This window comes from Lactuca serriola, chromosome 3 (assembly GCF_051521515.1).
Source record: "Lactuca serriola cultivar US96UC23 chromosome 3, Lser_US96UC23_V15, whole genome shotgun sequence".
In the NCBI taxonomy this organism is placed as follows: Eukaryota; Viridiplantae; Streptophyta; class Magnoliopsida; order Asterales; family Asteraceae; genus Lactuca; species Lactuca serriola.
The window spans coordinates 291,403,704-291,424,169 of record NC_136410.1 but is presented as its reverse complement, the minus strand read 5'-3'; the positions used below and the strand labels follow the sequence as shown (position 1 = coordinate 291,424,169).

General features: G+C 36.1%; 1 protein-coding gene across 2 annotated transcripts; it reads right to left on the bottom strand.

Annotated features, from left to right (window-relative positions):
* Window positions 1-9,293: 9,293 nt before the first annotated feature.
* On the bottom strand, window positions 9,294-14,168 carry CYP704A2 (cytochrome P450, family 704, subfamily A, polypeptide 2). Of its 2 annotated transcripts, XM_079032344.1 has the most exons (6): window positions 13,816-14,168; window positions 12,858-13,018; window positions 12,436-12,720; window positions 11,987-12,325; window positions 10,944-11,147; window positions 9,294-9,584 (listed from the first exon to the last, which is right to left on the bottom strand). In XM_079032344.1, the coding sequence occupies exons 1-6, from the start codon at window positions 13,865-13,867 to the stop codon at window positions 9,396-9,398; spliced, it is 1,230 nt and encodes a 409-aa protein (XP_078888470.1). In that variant the 5' UTR covers window positions 13,868-14,168; the 3' UTR covers window positions 9,294-9,395. The 2 variants fall into 2 exon arrangements, with proteins under 2 accessions (XP_078888470.1, XP_078888469.1); XM_079032343.1 differs by lacking the exon at window positions 13,816-14,168 and having other exon boundaries at window positions 12,858-13,626.
* Between the last annotated feature and the right edge of the window lie 6,298 nt (window positions 14,169-20,466).

The window sequence follows — 20,466 nt, the reverse complement described above, 5'->3', positions numbered from 1 at the left end:
GTCAAGGTTAAAGATGAAGAAAAAGACAAACTTGAAGTAGAAGCTAAGAAGTATATCTTTATCGGGTACGGGCTGGATGATATGGTCTATAGATGTTGGGAAAACCAAACCATGAAAGTGATCAGCAGCAGAGATGTCACTTTTAATGAAGATGCCCTCTATAAAGATGATATAGTTACAGATATGAGCAAAAGAAAACAAATTCAGAAGGTGGTGTTCAAAGATTTGACAAATGCTGATGTTTTACAACCTGAAATAGGTGAAGGCTCAGAAATAGTGTGAGTTTTGAAGATATAGTAAATATTGAAGTCAGTGGGAGTTCTGAAGAAGATAAAGACTCATAAACTGAAATACCAGATCATTCAGAAAACAAAGCCCCAAACCATACAGGCGTTGAAACTCCTAACCTTAGAAGATCGACCAGAGATCGAAGACCCACTAGCAAATATTATCCATCGGTTAATTACATGTTACTGACAGAGAATGGAAAGCCAGAGTCTTATCCAGAGGTGTTGAAATTGAAAGACTCCATAAAATGGAAGAAAGCCATGAAGGAGGAGTTGGATTCACTTGAAAAGAACCATACCTTGTCCTTGGTCAAATTACCAGTAGGAAAGAGAGCTTTGCAAAACAAATGGGTGTTCAAAATCAAGGATCAATCCGATGGCAGCAAGAGGTATAATGTCAGACTAGTTGTAAAGGGTTTCCAACAAAAAGGGTGGGGGATTGATTACAATGAAATCTTCTCACCAGTTGTGAAGATGACTACTATTTGACTGGTCTTGAGTATTGTGGCTGCTGAAAATTTACATCTGGAACAGCTGGATGTTAAGACTGCTTTCTTACATGGAGAACTTAAGGAAGATATTTACATGTCCTAACCAGAAGGTTTTTTGGTGAATGGTAAGGAGAATCTGGTGTGTAAACTGAAGAAGAGTTTATATGGACTGAAACAAGCCCCAAGGTAGTGGTATTTAAAATTCGACAACTTCATGTAGAAAAATGGGTACAAGAGATGTGAGATGGGCCATTGTTGTTATCTGAAGAAGTTAAGTTCCTCATACATTATTCTTTTATTATATGTAAGTCCCTAATTTGCCTGTGTATCAATCAGATTCGTTTGATGGTGCGGAATCCCAATCAAACGGATGATGTCAGATAAAATAGAAGATAAAGAGAAGAATAATATGATGAATCTTGTATGTATTGAATAGAATGATGATCCGGATACAAGATTCACATAGTTACACACATACACTCATTTCTCTCTCTCTCTCTCTCTCTGGCCGTAAACTCTCTTCTGTTCATCAATCTACTCCTCACACCTTACACCTATATTTATACTTGGAGAATATGGGCTTGGTGAACATGGGTCGTAAATGGGTTTACGACCGTAAACACATCTGTAAACACGTATACGGCCGTAAACACCAAGTTGTTTACGGTCTAAGACACAAAAATACATTTTTCTAGAAAAGTAAAGTATAAACCATACTTTTTACCCAACAATCTCCCCCTTGGTTTATAACTTTCTTTTCTTAATTGACCCAACAAGCTCCTCCTAAAAAGTAGTTGGCTCTTCTTGTCAATCTTCAATGGGAGCTTGGCTTCAGCTTTAACCTTCGATTTCTTCACAGCATTAAGATGAACATATGAATCTTTAATGAATGACTTCATCTTGAGCACTTGAGGTTTTCTTCATAATTTGGCATTGAACGCACATTTGGTGAGGAGGCTTGATGTACCGATTCTTGAAAGATAACGCTTTCAGCTTGAAAACCTTCAGAGAGAACATCAAAGAGAAATAATCTTATGGATCACTTTAGTAGGTACAACGATAGCAGCAAACTGATTTAGGAGGCTTCAATGCAATCTGTCACATAATCTTCAATTTTTGCTTCACCTTGCTTCTGGGGTTGAAAGATTGAATGTTGAAAGAATAATCTTCATTTCTTGCTCCTTCGAATGAGAATTCTTCGATGCTCACGGACGAAGCCTTTGGCTCAGAAATCTTCGACACAAACTCCATCAGTTTCATCTTCACCTGAAATCACTTTTCAAGACAAAACAAAACTAAAAGAAAATTTAGCACACAATATTTTTGGGTTTTTCATATTTTCTGAACAAAAAATAAAACATAAAAAAATATTTTTGGATTTTTTATTTTTCTGAACAAGAAATAAAACAGAAATAACACTATTTTTTATTTTGAATTTTCTGATTTTTTTTTTAATTCTCCCCTTATATTTAAATTAGAAGAACACTATGAAGAAACTTAACAAAAACAAAAATAATAGCTAACTTTAAGAGTGATTTGGGATCAAAGTTTTTAGACAGCCTTTATCCGTTTATCAATACCTCTCCCTTCATGAATAGATCTGGTCAATTGCCGGTATTGTGGTCCACTTAAACACGAGAGATTGTGACAAAATTAGGACATACTATAAGTGACAAGACAATGTGATCCTAAGTTCCTAGATAATATTCCTTAAGGACCATTCAGCTGACGATGACCAAAGATATTGTTGTCCACCTAAATTGAGCAGCGAGATCTACAGACAAACTGCATGTGTTCAATTTTAATTGTACTAGAACATGTTTCCCGCTTCTTGATACGCCCTAGCCATCAAGGACTTCCAGAATACTCCTTACACCGGGTGAGCAGACAATTATTAAGAGAGAAAATAGATTTAGAATGCATATGATGTACATCCAGGTCAGATCTCTTCCAATCACGCAGAGGATGAAACATATGACTAACTGAAGTTTTTAGAGGGATTGAGAAGAGAATGGTGCATATACTGTGTACCAGGTCGGATTATGAGTCACACAAAGGAGACAGTATATGGCTAACAGATAGAAAGAATTGCATAGATAGAAGATGCAGAGAAATAGAGTTGCATATGTTACAGTCCAGGTCGAATCTCCCGATCACGCAGAGCAGGCAACATATGATTAACAGACAGAAAGAAAGAAAATAACCTTCTATAGACCTAATTTATCGGAATTCCTTAGTCACCCCATCCAACCGGAATTAAGGACAGAATCCACACATCAAGGAAAAGTGAATCCACAGTTCTAGATACGGGTTATATAATGTGACCGGTAGATTCTCATGTATATCTCCCTGCTTAAGCTATCCGAGCGTCGTATAGTCAGGCTAAAGGAATCTAACTAGTTCAAAATTTGTCAAGTCCTTGAATTCCTTAAGTTCAAATCTTCCTAGTCAAGTCCATTTTAATCTCTCTTGCCTACCAGCGCATCGAACATAGAGCCTAGACAATTCAGATTTAGTCCCTTACACAGATTCAGATTGCCTATTATCACATGGTTATATCACTTCCCAAAACATCTCCTGCAAGCACATTCCATTAACACCATATTTTTGATTTTCTGATTTCTAATGTTTTTGGATTTTTTTTTTAAATTTTATAATTTTTGTTTTGTTTTTATTTCTCCCCCTAAATTTGTGCATAAGAGAGAAACAAAAGTAAATGCGCAAATTTAAACTATCCTAAAACAAAATTTTATCTTTAAAGCGAATCAGCTTAAGAAAAACTCAAGAGTATAGAGAAGAAAACGCAAACCGTAATTCACCGATTGAATCTGCATTCAGAAGGTCTGAGAACAGCAAGCATAATCTCATAACAGATCCAAAAATTCTTCATATCATTAAGCACTAACCCCATTTGTGATCTCTTCCTTTCTTCCTTTCCCGCAAAAGGACACATAATCTCAACAAAGGTCTGAATGTTATACAGTTGAGAGATGTCCCCAATCATATGCCAGGAGCAGCCGCTACCAACAAATCGAAGTCTGATGATATGCCTCTATAGCTGCTCCAACACAGAGCGGGATTGGTTGGTCTTTGGAACCCAGTCCATTTTGAAACTGGGTCGACCTTTGTCATCAATGCAGGGTACTCTCTCCCATGACATATCCCGCTTATCACAAACAGAAGACGATGAACTATTAGAGTCATTAGAAGATTTGGGAGTTTTCACCTTTGGTACCCATCTATATTCAGGTTTAACCCATTTCTTGTTCGATCCGATGGGTGCCTCGGCACTTGCTTTAGAACTTGAAGCCGGCTGCCGAGATGACTTTGACTTAACCGGTCTTTATATCACTGGATCATCTTTTGGATTGGGCTTGTTGGCTAATATTTCCTTCTTGCCCTTGGGATTCGGATGCTTGGCCTTCATGGCATTCCAGTCGGCATTGTCTGAACGTGACCTTGATGGGTTTCTTTTGAAAAATCTCCCTCTTGGCGCGTTCTGCCAGCCTTGTGCATAGTAGGGAACGTATGCGCGATTAGGACAATTTTTGGCAATGTGTCCAGGTATTCCACAGTGAAAACAAGTATTTTTCTTCAGTGTGAAGTTGTTTCTTCCTACCCCTGGTGGCGTATCCATGCCTTGTCTCTTGCTTTTCCCACACGCACACTTGTAGCAAGCATTCTGTTGCGCTGGAATTGGAGGCCTGTATTTCTCAACGGCATGTTTTTTAGGAGTAACAGAATTCGAAGCAACAGATTATGAGTTCAAAGAGTCATTGGTTTGTTTAGTAGTGCTCTCCTTGCTCTCATCTTCTACTACTTTACCTGCACATGAAGTAGAAACATTAGTCTTTTCAACATTAATAACTCCTCCTAACACAAATCCAGCTCATTTGCCATATTAAAGATGTGCCTCCCTGGCAATTTCTTCCTGTGTCATAGGGATGGATGTGTAGTTATGATTGAAAGGTGGAGGAACACTATCATACCCTATACCTTTGTTTTGATTATCTTTAAATTTTAATTGGGTTTCAAATAAGGACTCGACTGTCTGACTTGACGCGGTATAATTTTTGAAACTGACATCTGTTCTTCCACACTTAATTTTCAATGTGTCAAGTTCTTCAGTTACAGCAGCAAGTTGTCTCTTAATATAGTCATAATTTTCACACTTGTTGCTATACTCTTCCTGAAGCTTCCTAAAGTCTTTGGTTTTTGCTTCTAATTCAGCCTTCAGGGGTTTCTGTCCTTTCCTGAGTTGATATCCTTTATATCTCGGGTCCTCAACTTCTTTTTTTAATAAATCAATTTGTTCTCGAAGAAATTTAATCGTATCTTCACTAGATAGCGTACATGAAACTTCACATGATTGAGAACATGAAACTTCATTGTCCGGAAGGCTTACAGAACTCATTGTATTTCCACACTTCAAAGCATCAAGTTCTTCAATTACATCAGCAAGACTAAGATGATTGAGATCTTTTATATTCTTGATGATAGCCACGTTTATATCCCACGATTTCGGAAGTGAATTCAGTAGCTTTTTGTTTATCTCAAACTTAGACAAGAAGATCTCAGCTATATTCATCTCAGTAGTAAGTGTAGTAAATCGTTGCAACTGAGTTTCGAGAGTTTCTCCAGGGATATCGAAAATGTTGAAATTTTGTCTTAACATAACCTGACGAATCTCTTTCATGTTTTCAACTCCCTCGTAGACCTTAAAATCAATTAAAAAGCACAACTAGAAGCCAAAATCAAACTTAAAAGTCAAACCCTTTGATAATAAACCTCAAAAGTCAACCTTAAAAGTCAAATTTAAAAAGTTAAACTCAAAAGTCAAACTTGAAAAGTCAAACTTAAAAGTCAAACCGAAAAGCTAAATTTGAAAATTTAAAAGTTAAACGAAAAAGTCAAAATTTAAAGTCAAAGGTCTAACTTGGAAGTCAAAGTCAAAATTTAAGGTCAAAAGTTAAAAAATAAAAGTCAAAAATTAAAATATAATTTTATTTATTAATTTTAATTTAATTTATTTTATTTATTTATTTATTATTTTTTTTTATTTTGGATGAAAAATGAATTTAAAATTAAAAGGAATTGAATTTTGGGGTTAAAAGTGTCAAAAGTGCGAAACTTGAAGCGAAAAAGACGGGTTATGTTTTAAACTTCGGAGGAATGACACAAGGAGCTTGCTAGCTAAGATGGTAAGACGCTGTGTTTATGAGCTGGAGGTCGCGTGTTCGATCCCCAGCACCTCGAAAGCGTGTCTTATTTTTGATGCGAGGCGAGAAGCTATGTGAGGACGAGGCTGTAAACCACCGAGGACCGCAAACCGAAGCCGGTCGTAAACTCCGAGGCCGCAAGCTCGGACTGTAAACTTCGGGCAGCAAGCTCGGACCGTGAACTTTGGGCAGCAAACTCTGGACCGTGAACCTCGGGAAGCAAACTCCGGACCGTGAACCTCGGGCCGTGAACTCCGAAACCCTAGCCGCCGGCCGCAAACTCCGCTACACCCTCGCAGATTTCGACTAAAAACACCGATTTTTCGACTTTGAAGCTCCAAAACTCGATCAAAAACCTTTTTTATGAAAAACACGAAGAACAAACCCCCCTTATTTTTCAGAGATCTATCCAAAAAACGCAAAAATATTTTGAAAATAAGATCAAATAATGCTCTGAATCTGACAAAATTAACTGATACAACCAAGCTCTGATACCAAGTGTAAGTCCCTAATTTGCCTGTGTATCAATTAGATCTGTTTGATGGTGCAGAATCCTAATCAAACAAATGATGTCAGATAAAATAGAAGAGAAAGAGAAGAAGAATATGATTAATCTTGTATGCATTGAATATAATGATGATCCGGATACAAGATTCACACAGTTACACACATACGCTCCTTTCTCTCTCTCTCTCTGGCCGTAAACTCTCTTCTATTCATCAATCTACTCCTCACACCTTACACCTATATTTATACTTGGAGAATATAGGCTTGGTGAACATGGGTCGTAAATGGGTTTACGGCCATAAACCTGTTTACGGCCGTAAACACGTATACGGCCGTAAACACCAAGTTGTTTACGGTCCAAGACACAAAAATACATTTTTCTAGAAAAGTAAAGTATAAACCACATTTTTGACCCAACATTATATGTTGATGATACGTTGGTTGTGGTGGATTATTGTCTAAGTCCATAACTATTTTGGTATGTACTTGACCCGATGGTGCATGGTCCTTTTGGGTTGCCTTCACCAAAGCAACTTGATAGGATGAATTATGAAGAGAGAAGATTAATTATGATTTATTAATATATTATGAGAATAATATATTAAAGGAGAAATCATATTGTTTAATTAATATTATTCAAGAATTAATTGATAATTAATTTTGTGGCTAAAAGAGATTAATTAAACTTAAGGGACTGGAACTGTAATTATAAGATAATTGCATTTGGGCTATGGATTACCTTGGAATAATAGGTTGGACGAATTCTATGGGGAAACCCATTAGAAATCGTCCAAAGGATATTATAAAAGGGTCCATGGGCTGCTTAGGGCTTAAGCAGTCAGATTAGGGTTTCCTAGTTGAAAACCCTAATAGCCTACATGTATATATATATATATATATATATATATATATATATATATATATATATATATATATATATATATATAGTACCCTTAAGCCCCAAAAATGTGAAAAAGAGTTCCATTGGAGTTTCTACACGTTTTGGGCAGCCTCCTCTCTCCTTATTCTTCATCCTCTTGCTCTTGGTGTTTGTGAACCATTAGAGGAGTGACACTTGTGACTCTAAGCTTTCTAAAGTCATTACAAGGAGGATTTGAGATTGTTATTACTACATAACAATCAAGGTAAGATCTAAAACCCTTTCACATGTTAATATCATTAATTGTATGCTAGAACTAAGGTTAAAGTCTTGGATGAATTGCATGTACAATAGAGAAACCTAGATCCAAGCATTAGGGTTTGCATGAGCACATAGGATGTTCTTATGGCTAAAACCCATCAGGTTGTTGGATCAGACATACATGAAATCAACAAACTGAAGCAGCGGCTCTCCAAAGAGTTCGAGATGAAGGACTTGGGAGCTACCAAACAAATTCTTGGGATGAGCATAGTCAGAGACAGAGTTGTTGGAACTGTAGATCTTTCATAGCAAAATTATATCATAAAGATTCTAGAGAAGTTCAACATGACTGATGCAAAACCAAGAAGTACACCTTTGGGAAGTCAGATAAAATTTTCAAAGAAACAGTCCCCAAAGACGGATGAAGACAGAGAATAAATGGTCAAAATCTCATATACATCAGCAGTTGGCAACTTGATCTATGTTATGGTGTGCACCAGACCGGACATTGCACATGCAGTAGGAATTATGAATAGATTTATGTCAAATCCGGGTAAAGAGCAATGGGATGGGTTCAAGTGGCTGCTACGTTACTTGAAAGGTACTTCTAAAGTCGTTTTATGTTTCAACAGAAATAAAGTGGTTTTGGAAGGATTAACTAATGCTGATTTAGGGGGATGTGCGGATGCGGGAAAAAGCACTACTGTGTATGTTTTCACTATCCTTGGTACGAAGAACCTAGTTGATATGTTTACTAAGGTGTTACCAACTCATAAGTTGAAGATGTGCATGGCTTCAGCTAGGTTCTAGAAACTTGAAAAGGAGGCAGGGACTAGAGAGAGAGAGAGAGAGAGAGAGAGGTGTTACATAGAATACGGACTTGGTTGGCAGTTGAATGTTGATCAAGCCTCCAAGTGGGAGATTGTTAGATCTAGAGACTTATCATCAGATCTGGAATTTTAAAGACTGAAACTTTTTTGGGCTTTTTTTAGTGTGTGTGTTTTTTCGGGCTTTGCCTTTTAGGTTTATGTCAGATTTTCTCGTTTATATATTTATGAACGACCGTATCTGTAACATTGTAGCAGAAAAGCATGTGTGGAATAAAATCTCTCTCTCTCTTGTTCAACAGTGGACGTAGCCTATGGCAAGATAGTGTGAGCCACTTAAATCCATGTGTTACGTGTGCTTTGATTTCGTTTTTGATCTCTCATATTTCACATATATGTTTTCGTTTATCATTTTCTTTTATACCTAAGGCTTTCTACAACACAAACTTTTAAAGTCCATACCCAAATCCATTAGATCTTCCCTTACTTTTGGAATTGATAAGAAACCCATGGTAAACCTTTCTTGGCCAAAGGGTTTACATCATAGATAGTGAGATTATTAAAGGCAACAATTTCGTTCATCCATAAAGGTTTGTCTTCTACATTTAATGTGGACAACTACTTTGAAGGCAAAGGTACACCATTTAAGACTTCCAACCCCTAAGCCACAAAGATTTTTAGGACTTAAGACATCTTGCCAAGCCACCCGATAAATTTACTTTTTATTTTCATCCCTTCCCCAAATCATTATTTGGATACTTGCAACATAAATAGTTGAGTATTTATAATTAGTTTAGAATCAAAGGAAATTCTAGAAAACATTTATTAATAGTTAGAAAATTATATTTCTAAAGCTAGGGTGTTACATATCAAAAAGTAATTCATATATACTAACATAACAAGACTTATGTTTATGATCATTCTTATAATGATGTTCTTGGAACCGCAAAAAGATGAAGACCTTCGTCAATGTGAAGTGTGAACATGGTTCTATAAGTCACTTTTCTTGATTCATCGGCTAATTTGAACATAAAGAAACGAAGAACAGCAATCGAAATTATCTTCATCTGACGATATGCAAAATCCTTCCCCAAACAGATCCTTGGACCAGCCTGCTAAGTTGTCATATTAGAGTCCATAACATACATAGTAATCATAAGAAAAGAAACATGTGAACACTTATTCAGCAATTGCCATACTTTCTGGATTTTGCTTGGATCTTATTATACGGGAAATGGAATGAAAATATAATATTTAGTAATTTATATGTTAACCTCGATGAAATATATGGTCCCGGCTTGCAAATAACCGAATTTAACACATAATGTGGTGACTTTGAAAATAAATACAAATTTCATATATTCGAACACTAACATCGAAATCGAAAATAGATAATATAAAAGTATTATAATGTTTCATTTATAACTTTGTCATGTTACAAATACAACTTTATCATATTGGTTTTTAGACCCAAAATGTAATTAATAATTATTATTATTATCTTTTAAAGTGAATTATGTTTTGAAAATATAATTTTCAAACTAAATCCCAACGTCATTTCAACCAATGACGTCTCTAGCGTGTTAGCAAAAAAAAATTAGTTTTAACTCATAAACTATATTATCAATAAGCTATTAAAAATAGTGTATTAAAAAATTATCATAAGCATTTTTTGTGGTCACATCAAACATTCTAATAAACTCAAAAACTAAACTAGTTTATATGTGCCAAACAAAATTGGGCTAGAATCATAAAATGTTGGAATATTTGCTGCAAAAGTAATTATTCTTTTAACTTATTCTAGGTTTATCCTTTTTCCGAACTTTTAAAATTTAATATATAATATTCCAATAATTTAAATAGTATGTTATTAGACAATTATAATCAAAATAAATTACTTATATTTAATTAATTGTTATAGTATTTAAACAACCATTTAAATAAGTATGAAACATTAAACTTAAAAAACATTATATATGTTTAAATAAGTTTATTAAAACATCAAATTCCATAATAAAATAATATCAACGTGATTTGTTATATAACATGTCCAAATAGCAAAAATTACACACACATTATTATAGACAAATAATAAACAACAAAAAACATAAAAATTAATACTGAAAGACCGATTTGTAAAATAAAACTAAAAATAAAAATAAAAATAAAAATAAAAAACCAAATTTGATGTTAATAAATTCTTTAACATGATATTTGCTATTTATTATTCTCAACGCTATTTTTGGTATTGTCTGGAAGCAATTTTGCATCAAAATCAATGCAAAAAAAATAAGATTTGGTGTTATTAAAGTATGATCTATTTTCATGATGTTTCCCTATATTATATTAGGTAAATATAACGATAGACCAAACATTACTTGAAGACTATCTTCGTGACTTCGTAGCAATAAGTTTGACTTCAAAGTCAAAAGACGATCCATATAGTGAAATAGCGAATGACATTTACTTACATGAAATGCTACGAATTTGAAAGGAGATTCTGGTTGGAAAACTCCATCATCATTTATCCATCTTTCGGGTTTGAAATCGTCAGCATCATCTCCCCATATGTAATCCATTCTTCCCATCGCATATGACATGTAATACACACCGTCCCCTTTTTTTAACTTGAAGCCATCAGGGAGATTGTCATCCATGTCTGCAACTCTCCCATCCTTAGAACAAAATATACAACAAGATATAGCATACATTATTTATTTACATATAATGTAGGTGAATTCCACCTATAAAATAAGTTTACAAAGATGTTTTAAAGTTTTTTTTTTTAAGTTTCTAATTTTATTAATAACAATATAGATAAAGGGTACAAATATATTCGAGTTATCTATTACTAACAACAATAATTAATAATTATAACAAATTGCATTTTTGGTACTTAGTGTATGGTCGTTTTTTTTCTTTGTCTCAAATCGTTTTTTTGGAATTTGGGTCATTATTTTTGGTTCTTGTAACATTTTTCATTCCTTATCCAAAGTAAAAATATTGTTTTTCTGACTTTTGGTACTTAGAGTACGGTCGATTTTTGCAATTTTCGTAAACATTTTTTTTTTTTTGGAATTTGGGTTATTTTTTGAGGTTTCTGTGACATTTTTTTTCCTGATACATGTGAAAATATTGTTTTTGGTTGCGAGTATAGCTGATTTTTGCAATTTCCGTCCAAAAAATATATGTTTACTTGTAGTAGGGATCAAAAATGTTTTAAGATCCAAAATTGCAAAAGTCAACTATAATCAAGGACTAAAAATGTAATTTATTTAAAAAATTACCTAATGGTTTATTTGTAACCCCACTGTAGACAATTTATGGTCCTGAATTAACCGTGGTTGTAGAATAAGCTTGTAAAAAAAATAGCACTATGATGTTGTGTTTGTCTAAAATCTCTAATTCGTGAAAACTATAAGAAACTTTGACCATTTTTAGAATAAGTTTGTTTTGTTAGCAAGTCAATTAAAATGGTAAAAAAGTCAATCTCTTAAAAGATCTTTATAATTACCAGAGGCACTGCAGGGTATAATCTCAAGGTTTCACTCAAAGCTGCATGAAGATAATGCATCTTTTCAAGTACTTCATCAGTTATTTTATCAACAAAATCTTCGATTGTAGACCCATTTTCTTGATTTCCAATAAGCTTTTGTATTTCTAGAACAACTTTTTCTTGCACAAGTGGATTTTTGCAAAGCATGTAGAAGAACCAAGAAAGTGTATTTGCACTAGTATCTTTTCCAGCAATCAGAAAATTGAGGATTATATCCATTAGATATTCGTCATTCATTCTCGGGTCCTTCTTGCTCTCAATCAGAAATCTTGAAAGTATATCCTCCTTCTCCTCATTCTTAAAATCAATAGTTTACCACAAAAGTCAATTAATTGAAAAAACACAAATTGCTTTGACTATTTTATTTGATTTAGCGACTTAATTAATAGAGATAGCATAAAACTTACATAGTGTTGATTCATTTCTAGTTGCTCTCTTTTCTTGCTTATCAAATTGAGAACAAAATTATTGATCAATTTGATGTTTTTTCGAAGATTAGCTTCACAACCAATATTAAGAAATCTTTTGAGCTTCCAAAAGGGATCTACATAGCGCCAGTATATTAATGCATTAGAGTCATCAAAGGCCTTGATAAATGCACCCCCTTCTTTGCTACATCCTTCAAGACAATTCAAATCAACTCCAAAGCCAACTTTGAATATTGAATCCAAGGTGCATTGCATAAGCAAGTTCTAAAAAATTTAAGACACAACAGTTCAATGATCTTATAACAATTCATCCCACATGCATCAATAGAGGGTTGCATACTTACATGTATGCGTAAAAGTCTTTTTAAGTTGATTAAAGGAAGAAAAAAAAAGAGGCTTACTTGTACATCAAAAACTTTATTGGCCTTAGCAAACTCTGAAACGACTCTAACCAAATTTGCTGCATTTTTTCTGAAAACTATACAACTGAAGTCCCTTAACACTCTTGTTGAGAATTCAAAACTTGCAAGCTTTCTCTGTTGTTTCCACTTAACGCCATCAACTGCAAAAATCCCATTGCCAAATAAGTCAGTTACTATATCCTTGTTATACTCGCCTTTTGAGTAGTTTTCAAAGTTGGTTCTAAGTATGTGTTCTATATTTCGAACATCAGTAGTGTATAGTTCACTTTGATCGGGGGCAAGAAGCCTGAAAGTAGGGTGTTTGAGGGCAATATCGGTAAAATAGTCATGAAGTTTATTGAAGTAGAAGAGTTGACCAAAAACAGTGCCAACAACCGGGGGGTATTTTGGGTCTTTTATTGATTTTCCGATGAAGATTTTTAGTATGAGAGCTAAAAAGGTTATGAGAACTAGTAGTAGAGTTGTAGCTAGAAAGGTGAAGATGATATGAAGAATGAACATTTTGGTTGGAATTCAGGAATAATCAGATATGATTTCATATGCAATATAAAGGGAGCTTGAATACGATTAATCTTGTTGTTTGCTTCAAGAATTGTGAAGTGGGAAAACAAGAACAAGAAGAAATTTTTAATAATTTCCATAATTAAAGGAGGCAGATAAGAATATTCTTCTAGAGAGCATTTATCAAAAAGACAAGCAAGTGTGCTAAGTTTCGAAGAGCATTACAAAGTGTCTAGTCTTGGTTTACCACTTTACCATTAATGGATGCAAGTTAATGCAATCACTCCCAATATAAATGCCAAGTTTGATTGGACTTCGATGCTCAAGATTTGAGATCGAATTAAGAACCCATCAAGAAATTAAATACATTATCTTCTTCAGACATATCTTGCATTCTTAATCAATCCCACAGGTAGGACTGGTAGAAATTGCCGACCTTTCTTGTTGTGCATTCCGCTGAGTAAATCGTTACCCAAACTCAAAGTCATTCAAAACTTTACAAATTGCATTAAAAATCCACAATTGTACTACCCGATTCCATTGAACCCAATATTGAAAATCCGCAGAAGTGAAATAGGGTTTTTCTATCTTCCCCTCCAAAAAACTTGCCTTATTTACAGATTGGAGTGCATTGAGATAGCTACTTCTCCCTGTGAAATAATTTTCTCCGGTTTCAGTTGACGATTGGCTAAAAATCAGACATGGATGGTTGAAGGGATGGAGGTAATAAGGCGCTCAATTGGTATAAGGTAGGGATGAGCTTTAAAATTTAGAACCTCACCGGTTCGAAGCCAGTTTTCATATATTATAAGGACCGGATCGGTAGCCGTTTTTCGGTTATTTTTCAAACTAGAACCGATTGAAATATTATAGATGATATGTTATGAGCTTATAGATGATTTAATATTTAACCAAATTATGACTTTTTATATTCTAAATTGAAGTACAAACACTAAATTACATGAGTGAATTACGTGCATTTTAAAAGCAGAACAGATTCCAAAAAAAATGTTGAAACAGAAAATATGCAGCATCGATATGTTGTCTTCCAAGGTCTATAACTGATTCAATATCTAACCAAAATATGTGTTCTTTTATAGTATAAAATGAAGTATAAACACCAAGTTACATGCTGGAAACAAAATCAAGTAATTTTGACGTCATATGAATAAGTTATGCACGTTTAAAAAAATGGGACAGATTCAAAAAAAAATTGAAATAGAAAAAATGCAGCATCGATATTCTTTCTTTCGGGTCATATGTTTGATTCAATATCTAACCAAAACATATGTTTGTATAGTCAGAAATGAATTACAAACTCCAAATTACATGTTGGAAAAAAAAAATCAAATAATTCCGACTTCATATGAGTGAGTTATGCACATTTTAAAAAACGGGAAAATTGTCAAACCGGTTCCGGTTTTTAGAACCGAGATCGGTTTTCATAAAAATGGAGAACCGGCAACCGAACCTTGTTACCAATATCGGTTCCGGTTCTGGTTCGGTTCCGATTCGGTTCTGGTTCCGGCGGTCCTAATGCTCATCCCTAGTATAAGGTATGGTTTCGATAGAAGATACCAACAAATTATGCAAATCAACTCTCTAATAAATAATATTTTTTGTTACATGTCACACTCTCGTTTAATTTGTCAAATGTTATTTTGTGATTATTTTGAATTAATTTCTTTTCCACATGTCATTTCACGGATTTTTCTATTTTAATAAATTTTGCATAATACTTTAATGTAATAATTACAAAAAAATATAGTAATTAATGAATATCAATTTCATTAATAGACTTACCTTCTTATTTTGAAATTTCCAAATTGAAGTTCATTAGTTTACTTTGTTTATTTATTTAAATTTAAAAGATAAAAAAATCAATTTTAATAATTCATTATTTTTCTTATTTTTTTTATAAATCCAAAGTTCTTAAATATTTAGACATTTATATTTAATTTTTTTTTAATTAACTCATGTAATACACGAGTCTTATACCTAATAATGAAATACATAACTTGTACTAATATAAAGAAAAATGTTTTATTGGGTTTGTTTTTTTGTATTGTCCCACTAAAATATTAAGAGTCTGATCATTTGGGGAGCGTTCGACTTATTGCTATGTACCCAAGAATTCAATATATCATTCCAACTCATGTTTTGTTTAGTATAAAGTCATCAAAACCAGCAAAACAAATTGAAAATATAATCACTGCTATAACTTAAAAACCAACATCAAACAACCAACAAAGTAGTTGTCCTTTTGTTTTCTTCTTTACTTGACAAGAGTTCCACGTAATGACAACCTTTCTACCTATTGTTGACAGGGAATTCTTTTCCTCGTAACTAGTGTTGCTAACTGAATTTGGTAAAACATATTTGTGCTTATGCCCTGTAACTCTCATCATTATTTGGTGTTGTTGTTGAAGCTTATTAAAATGATGTAATATTTTGTTGTTTTATGACCATTCTTCCCCTGGATGATCTTTTGAGCTATTAAAGATGGTCTTGATTTGCATTTTTTCCATAGTGAGTCGATGGCTTTTGTTTCTAGAGTTTTTCCTTAGTGACTGTTGTTTACGGTTGTCTTATAAACTTTGTTGTTATTCCTGGTAAAGTGTTCATAGTGTGTAGCCATTATGTGTAATTTTTCTTCTGTGCATCCTTCTATTATTTTGGTGTTTATTTCTGTTGTTTTAACCTTTACTAACTGGATATATGTGTATTTCTTTTGCTTTTGTGTTAAAGTATCATCATTATTTATTTTAGTTGATAAGGCATTGTGGAATGGCATGGGGTATGGAATATCCTAGGTGGCCTTCAATGTTGATGGTAATGTGGGATACACAGGGGCGGTTCCTAGGTGGCCTTCAATGTCGATGGTAATGTTGCATACACAGGGGCGGTTTAGTAGGTGTTAGGCGTGTCAAAGCCAACAAATAAAAGGGTACAAAATGACTCCAAAAACACAACTACTTTGCACTAAAAATGTAATACAAGGTAAGCAGGGTTGATCCACAGAGACACGGAACAAATGTTTATACCTTTTTGCGGAAGGTACAATAATAGACCCAGGAAAGGGGGGTTTATATACAATGATTTAAACAAGAGAATAAAACAATAAGTAAATGACCAATTAAATAACCATATTCAAGATACCATTTAGCAATGTGATTCTGTGGATGAGATGATATTTCTTCAATTTTATCTAAGTTGGTACTTGGAAGTGCTAACAAGCTCTAACACTTCCCATTCACCACATTGTCAAATTCAAAACAAGTTCTTTGAAAATAACCTAGCTTTCTAATTTAAGTCTAAACAAGCTCTTAGATAGAAATAAAAAGGTTGCAATGAGATTTATGTGAATGTTCCCAACAACACTCAATACTCCTCATAAGCTCGGGAGCGTAAGAATGTGTGAATAAGATTTACACTGAATTCATTCAATAGAAATCAGTTTAGTACTTGTTACCTAGTCCAATTTACAAAACAATTATAGATTTTGCAATTAGATAACTTGAATGACCTACCCATAATTCAAATCGCCAATAAGAATCACAATTAGAATCAAAAATTTGATTGAAAGAAAATCAAATTCGCTAGATAGAAATTGAAAGCAAACATCAAGTCACATGATTGGAATCACAACTAAGAAGTCAAGACATAAAGTTGGAGAAACTACGGTTCTAGCCACTTATGACTAGAACAAGATCACAAATCTATAAATGAAATTAAAGTTCTTACAAAATTAAATCAAATGTTACCAAGTGTTAATCAACTCCAAAATCCTCAAGAAAATCGCCGTCTCTGCTCTAAAAATCGACATGAAAAAAATGGAACCGGTTGTACTCTTTTAAGAAAGATGAAAAACTACTTTTTAACCCGCGGCCACGTTTACACGGTGAAACGACCCAAAAATACGACCCGAAAATTTCATTTTTAATATAACCAAAATCATAAAACGGAGTATATCATAATAAAACCATGTGTTGCAAATCTCAAAACCATACTAAAATTGAAACGACCCAAAAATACGACCCAAAAATTTCGTTTTTAATACCATCAAAACTATAATCAGAGTATCATATAGATAAACCATGCGTGATATGTCCCAAAAGATAATAAGGTATTGTGCGGAAAATGTAACATGCTATATCCAAAACAACAACTAAATCAAATCCAACTAAAGGTGAAACGGTGGTGTGTGCGATGCCGTCATCCAGAGCTCTTCCCTTTGCTTGCGGAAGTACCTGAAACCAAAACTGAAACTGTAAGCACGAAGCTTAGTGAGCTCCCCCAACTTACCACATACCATACAACAACATATAAACACATATTGGGCCTTGCCCACTGCATCGGGTCGGGACCCGGAAAACTGCATCGGACCGAAGTCCGGAACTGACTGGGACCTTGTCCCCTGCATCGGACCGAAGTCCGGAACTAACTGCATCGGACCGAAGTCCGGGACTGACTGCATCGGACCGAAGTCCGGAACTAACTGCATCGGACCGAAGTCCGGAACTGACTGCATCGGACCGAGTCCGGAACTAACTGGGACCGTGTCCCCTGCATCGGACCGAGGTCCGGGACTGACTGCGCATAGCATAGCATATCATAACAATTTATACTGCATACTGCATCGGGCCGTGGCCCGGAACATAAACACATACACATAGCACATAAAACATGTCTGAACCACGAAGGCATCAAACATACTAACTACTACATCGGACCGAAGTCCGGAAACTACTATTAACTGGACGGGCCGGCATTGTGGCCTTAGACCCGCCCCTACGGGAAGGAAACTCACCTCGTAAGCTAGCGGATGAGAGTGCGGCTCGGAAAGCTAACGGCTGCTGCTCCTGAATCTCCTCGGCTACAAATCCATAAACACACTCAATCAATCACTAGCACTACACTCAGGGTAAAATGACTCTTTTACCCTTGGTCAAAGTTGACTTACTCAGGGCTGACTCGCCGAGTCGGGATACCCGACTCGCCGAGTCCTAGACTCTCCGTTCAACTCTTACCTGCTGTTACTCGTCGAGTGTGGCATCGACTCGACGAGTACCCTCTGGATCCAAAAACTCAGATGATCTTCATCCGACTCGCCGAGTCAGATGAACAGACTCGACGAGTTGTTCTTAATCCTCAAGGAGATTGCCTTGGACTCGCCGAGTTGTATGAACAAACTCGCCGAGTCCCTCCATTACTGAGTCTACTCTTAACTCGTTGAGTCCACTCCCTAACTCACTTCGTACACTCGACACTGAAGAAACTGAAGAACTCGGGACTCGCGACCTGACTCGTCGAGTCGTTCCTCCGACTCGCCGAGTCGCCGCCATGCAACATATTTTTACTCGATTTCTCTTGAATCCAACACATGCAAATGATAGATCTAGGTCCATTAAGCTGTTTTACCACGTAAAGTTTCCAACTTTACGTGCACAACCACATGAATGAGGGAAATAAGACTAAAACATGCACAATAAGGGTAGATCCATGGCTAATAAGCAATATAACTCCAAAAAGACAGTGGATCTGGACTCTTCAACACCCCAACACTTAGATCCAAGGGTATTTCGGCTCAATAACACAATCAAGCAAGCATAAAGCTTGGAACAAGCATCAAATAGCCCTTAAAAGAGCTCTAATGGAAGTTTAAGCATGAAACCAGAAGAGAACTCCGAAAATACCTCAATAAGTTCACACTTGATCTTGGATCTTGGCACTAGAACTCGTTTCCTTGCTTCCTTCTTCTTCTCCTTCTTCACCCCTTCACAAAATGGAACAAGATCACTTATAAGCTCACAAGAGGAAGGTTTAGGGTTTCTCACAGTGCTCTCAGGGGGAAAGTGACGAGATGGAGGCTATAATGGGGTTTAAATAGTGAGCAAACCCGGGGAGTTAGGGTTTCACCCAGACGGACGGACTCGCCGAGTCCAGGATATGGACTCGCCGAGTCGCCGGCTCCCGCGTGCACAAGATGCGCGTCCTGACTCGGCGAGTCAGGCTAGAACTCGCCGAGTCCCTCTTGAAAACTTAGCCCAAATCAAATTAATTAGCATACCGGAAACGGGTCGTTACAATTCTCCCCCACTTGTTTCAGACTTCGTCCTCGAAGTCTGCTACGGCTGGATCTGCGAATAACTCCGGGTAGTGCGTTCTCATTTCTTCTTCAGCCTCCCATGTCCACTCAGACCCCTTCCGATGCTGCCACTGCACCTTTACCAGCTGAATTACCTTGTTCCTCAAGGTCTTGGTCTTCCGTTCCAAAATTGCTATCGGCTTCTCGATATAATTCAAGCCGCTATCGACCTGGATATCCTCCAAGGGAACGACCGCTGTCTCGTCCACTAGACACTTCCTTAACTGCGACACGTGGAAGGTGTTGTGTATCAAACTGAGCTCCTCAGGAAGATCTAACCGGTAAGCAACCCGACCCACCCGGGCCAAAACCCTGAAAGGACCAATAAATCTGGGGCCCAATTTGCCCCTCTTCCGGAACCTGATGACACCTTTCCAAGGTGAGACTTTCAGAAGAACCATGTCTCCTACCTGGAACTCCAAGTCTGAACGCCTCTTGTCGGCGTAGCTCTTCTGCCGACTCTGCGCAGTTTGCAGTCTACTACGGACCTGCTGGATCAGTTCCGTCGTCTTGAGCACCACTTCAGTGCTCCCCATAACCCGCTGACCGACCTTGCCCCAACAAATCGGGGTCCTGCACTTCCTGCCATATAACATCTCAAAAGGAGGTCGATCAATGCTCGCATGATAGCTGTTGTTATACGAGAATTCCGCTAAGGGAAGATACGTATCCCAACAGCCCCCAAAATCCAGAACGCATGCCCTAAGCATGTCCTCGAGAGTCTGAATCGTCCTCTCGCTCTGCCCGTCAGTCTGAGGATGAAAAGCGGTGCTGAAATGGAGACGAGTACCCATCTCGTCGTGAAACCGCTTCCAGAATCTGGACGTGAAGCGAACATCTCGGTCCGACACTACCGATACCGGCACTCCATGACGTGCCACAATCTCTCGCACATAGATATCGGCTAACCTTTCCGCCGATATACTCTCCTGGATCGGA